Here is a 4,203-nt window from a genome sequence, read left to right as displayed (position 1 = left end):
CCTTAAATTATTTCATTAAGGGTATTAGAGGTATATAAGATAAAAATGTTTAAATGAGTGAATAATTGAGAAGAGTACTTTTTGGTTTTTTCAAAGTCTAAAAATTTGAATGAAAAAAAAGAATGTTTTTTTTATTAGATAGTTTGGCAATAATTGATGAGTATAAAAGTTTACAGATAAACTCATAAACAATATTCCAAGTTCACATTGGGCTTGGGCCGAACCAAACTATTTCTTGTCCACCAATTAACAACACAAAAAGTAAAACCCCACAACAAAACATTAGGGCTTTGTTTTTATTTTACTTTTATTTTTATTATTAAAACTATATACCAGATCTATAGATATAGAAATTTGCTCTCTTTATTCTTCTTCTTCCTCTAGTTAATTCGGCCGTTGAATATATACTTTTTTTCCGATGGCACCACCTGTTCCCGGCCCTTACTCCGGCACCAGTACTCTCGCTCTGGTAAATCTCATCTTTCTTTATTTCATTAATTAATTAATCCATCTGTAGGATTTATCTTTTGTTTTATTAGGGTTTATATTTATCATTTTATTTAATTAATATAGTAAAAATATTAATTAAATAAACCTATATGTGGTGTCAATTGTTTATCTATGATGCTCAAAGAAAATATATACATATATTAGACACATATATAACAGTTAAATTTATTATGCATATTTGTTTTAGTTATATTATTATTAGTATTGATCTTTAGTGTATCGACTTATTGCCGGCTCTAATTAAGTTTACATAGAATGGATAGCAATTTAATGTATATGACTATTTAAATGAAACTTGATCTTAGTGAGTTTATATGTTGTTAGTTATTGTATTTTGGTAAATGTAGGTTGCTCGTGTGTCCGCTGTCACCGCTGGACTAGTTTACGGAAGTCTGAAGTTTAAATACCTTAAGGTATTGCACTCATCTTACTTGCATTTTATACTTTTATATGTATTAAATATTTATTATTTGTACTGGATGAGTTTAACTGGTTACGAAATGGGTTTCAATATAGTGGGACCATGTTGCATTTGTTTTATGTTCTTAGTTTATTCCTATGGACTATGGTTCAAGGATTCCAGTTTCATTTTCTCTATGTGGATTTTGTGAATGCGGCTCTTGTATGTTAGGTGTTAAGTTATGTTGTTTTTGCTGGCTAACGTTTTAAGTAAGCTTTCAACTTTTGAAATTCAAAGGTTGAATTTTTTAGAGTTAAGTTATGCTGTTTTATTTTTTGTTTTCTCGGTTTCTGCGGTATATGGAAGCTTTAGTTGACCTGGTGTTAGGGCATTTTTTTTAAAGATAAGTAGTCTAAAAAAAAAATTGGATTTCGTGTGATATTATGTTTCAAAGCTTGCATTCTTCTTGCTCGAGCTTTATAGGAATGATGTTCACTCAACGTCTTAGAATCAGCTAGTTGGGAAGCAAATGACCTTTCGTTTAGTTTTATCAAGGTGACAAGGTGTGTACTTGAGATATTTCTAACAAAGAGAATGGCGGTTCAAGTCCCACTTGGGTGTTGGATATAGTTTTGTGTGTCCTTTTTCTTCAGAATGACATCAGAACATATGAGTTAAATTTGGTGATCTGAACATACTCTTACAACATCTGATTTTCATCTAGTGGATACCATTGTACATTGGGTTAATGTGGTCTTAGATGACACATTTTTTGTGTACTAGAATATAGGGAAGCTTCACACTTACTGAACGATCAAGGATGCCCAGTTTGTTTTTTTTTTCCCAGACAATATAACAGGCGGATGGGCATCAAAACATTTTGTTTAAATTATAGCATTCACTTGTTATGAATAATTTAGGACTGGTACTGATATTCAGTTTTTCATGTAATGTGTAGTTCATAATTTGACAAATTTAGCAGCATAGGCCAAAGGTTCTTTCAAGCTCTTTATCTCTTTGAGCAAGTATTTTCAGAAGAGATAGCTGCTTCACTTAGAAAATAAGCTTCATTGTAGTTGTCACAACATTTATTAAATTTAGTATGTTTAATACTCAATTACTCATGCATAAGTATAGTCACTTCTTTTCATCTCTTTTGACATGTTAGACCACATGATTTGTGGCTCATGTCTTCGTTGTTTGACTTGATTTACTTTGTTTTCAGTTTTGAATGTCCATGTGTGTCTATTTCCTTCTTTTTTAATTATTAATGGCTGATAGGGGCGAGTGAGAGCGTGCTTATGTTTAGCTAAAATGTTGTTAGTATAAACTTGATATTTGGACGATTGGTTTTTGGCGGTGTATCATACGGTTTGCATGGGTATGGATTTTGTTGTATAAAACGTGGGTAGCAGTGGTCTTTTGGTGCATCTTCTGGGTCCACCAAGTAAAAATAGGATAGCAATATTGATGTCTGAAGGGAGATCAATGAGATTGTTGTTGAGCTCTAAAGGAAAATTAGGTGTGAGAATAATCTTATTCGTATCATCATAACTATGAAGTTTGATGAAAATTCATGTGGTAATATGAGTTTTAACTTCTTATATCCACACATTAAACAAGCCCCTTGATTATAACTTTACTTTTGGTGCATCTTCTGGGTCGACCAAGTAAAAGTAGGATAGCATATTGATGTCTGAAGGGAGATCAATGAGATCATTGTTGAGCTCTAAAGGAAAGTTAGGTGTGAGAATAATCTTATTCGTATCATCATAACTATGAAGTTTCATGAAAATTCTTGTGGTAATCAGAGTTTTAACTTCTTATATCCACACATAGATGTAAACAAGCCCCTTGATAATAACTTTACTTTTTAGAGTCACTATTCGCCATACAGGGCTCTGATATACTAGACCTGTGTTTCCTTGCAGCATAGCTGTGGCTGGTTTGGAAAATGGGTGGGTGGGTTAAGATAGGTCAAAACATTAATGTCCTTTATTTCGTGAGTAATTAGTGTGTCAAGTATGGTTACAGAAATTATATTATTTCAATATCGACTTAAGTTAACTTTTAACACCTGCAAAAGGTAACCTAGTAGTTAACATCCTAAGATCTTTTCAAGAGGTCTCAGGTTCGAATCCCATTCGGTACAATCCTGGGGGTGGTTAAGATCAGGTTTGGAAACGGCCACAGGATACCCCAGATAGGCCATGTACATCTGAGTACAAAGGACTTGCTCTTCCCGTTAGCCTGAAAACGGAAAACCATATCTATTTAATAGTAGCTTAAGTTTTTTTAAAAATAACTAAGGGGTATCAAAAAGGCGATTTGATTGGTTTTTCTCTTTTTTGAACCATTTATTTTATCCATTTAACCAGTTCTTTTTAAAGCTTATTTTTGTGTTTGAGCTATTTTTTTTCTAGAACGGCAGAAAGACTTTTTTATTAAAATCACTTAGCAAGACGCTAGATGATAAGAGGTACATAATTCTACTATACGAGTTATTACACCAACTCGAAGACAAAGAACAGAAGCAGTGTGTTTGAGCTATTATAGAGTAAAACAACTTGAAATGACGATTCCTTATTGACTTTTTTTAAATTACATATCTCCAGAAGCCAGTTTGTGATTTGTGTTTGTTATTGACTCCTTTTGTTGTTTATATCTTCAGGCGAAGGCTAACTCGCAAAGAAAAGCTGCAGCCAAGGCACAACACTAAAAGGATATGAGTAATGAGGCAGTGATTCATGTTTTGAATAATTCTTGATGCTCCAGAGTGAATTAGTGTGGCCACAGGCCATGGTATCTATCTTTTGATTGTAACTGTTTGACTTTCATGAGACCATGCTTTTACATGAGTTTTTACTCGTTTCAACCATGACTAATGGTTATACATTTTCTTAGGTTCACAACATAAAATATGATTCAAAAGTTGAATTCTGCTAGAAATCTATTGTTGGTCACTTACATAGTTACATGTGCATATCACTTCCCTTGTCAGTCACATATATATGCGCAGAAAATGGCTTGCATCTAAATCTCATTGTCTGTAGTATCCTCTGTTCTTGTTTTGTCTGAACTCCAAAGTCATCATAATTAGAATACCTTACCAGACCAGCCATGTTAAGGTCCAGCTCTCATTCTTTGTTATGAATTTTGTTTCCCGATCTTCTGATTTGAAACCATATACTTCTATTTTGTTGCCCTTTAGATAAAGTGTTCTGCTTGAATCTTTAGTTTTAAGTCTTTGGTTCTGATTTTGTTTTGCTTTGGTCCGGTTCAGTTTGATTGTT

At 33.0% G+C, this 4,203-nt stretch overlaps 1 protein-coding gene across 1 annotated transcript; it reads left to right on the top strand.

Annotated features, from left to right (window-relative positions):
• Positions 1-323: 323 nt before the first annotated feature.
• Positions 324-3,859, top strand: LOC122584706. Its single transcript, XM_043756753.1, has 3 exons — positions 324-469; positions 858-923; positions 3,582-3,859. The coding sequence occupies exons 1-3, from the start codon at positions 419-421 to the stop codon at positions 3,627-3,629; spliced, it is 165 nt and encodes a 54-aa protein (XP_043612688.1). The 5' UTR covers positions 324-418; the 3' UTR covers positions 3,630-3,859.
• Positions 3,860-4,203: the final 344 nt, after the last annotated feature.

Source organism: Erigeron canadensis, chromosome 1 (genome assembly GCF_010389155.1).
Source record: "Erigeron canadensis isolate Cc75 chromosome 1, C_canadensis_v1, whole genome shotgun sequence".
Taxonomy (NCBI): Eukaryota; Viridiplantae; Streptophyta; class Magnoliopsida; order Asterales; family Asteraceae; genus Erigeron; species Erigeron canadensis.
The sequence above is the reverse complement of the archived record's forward strand: the minus strand, read 5'-3'. Positions and strand labels throughout refer to the sequence as shown.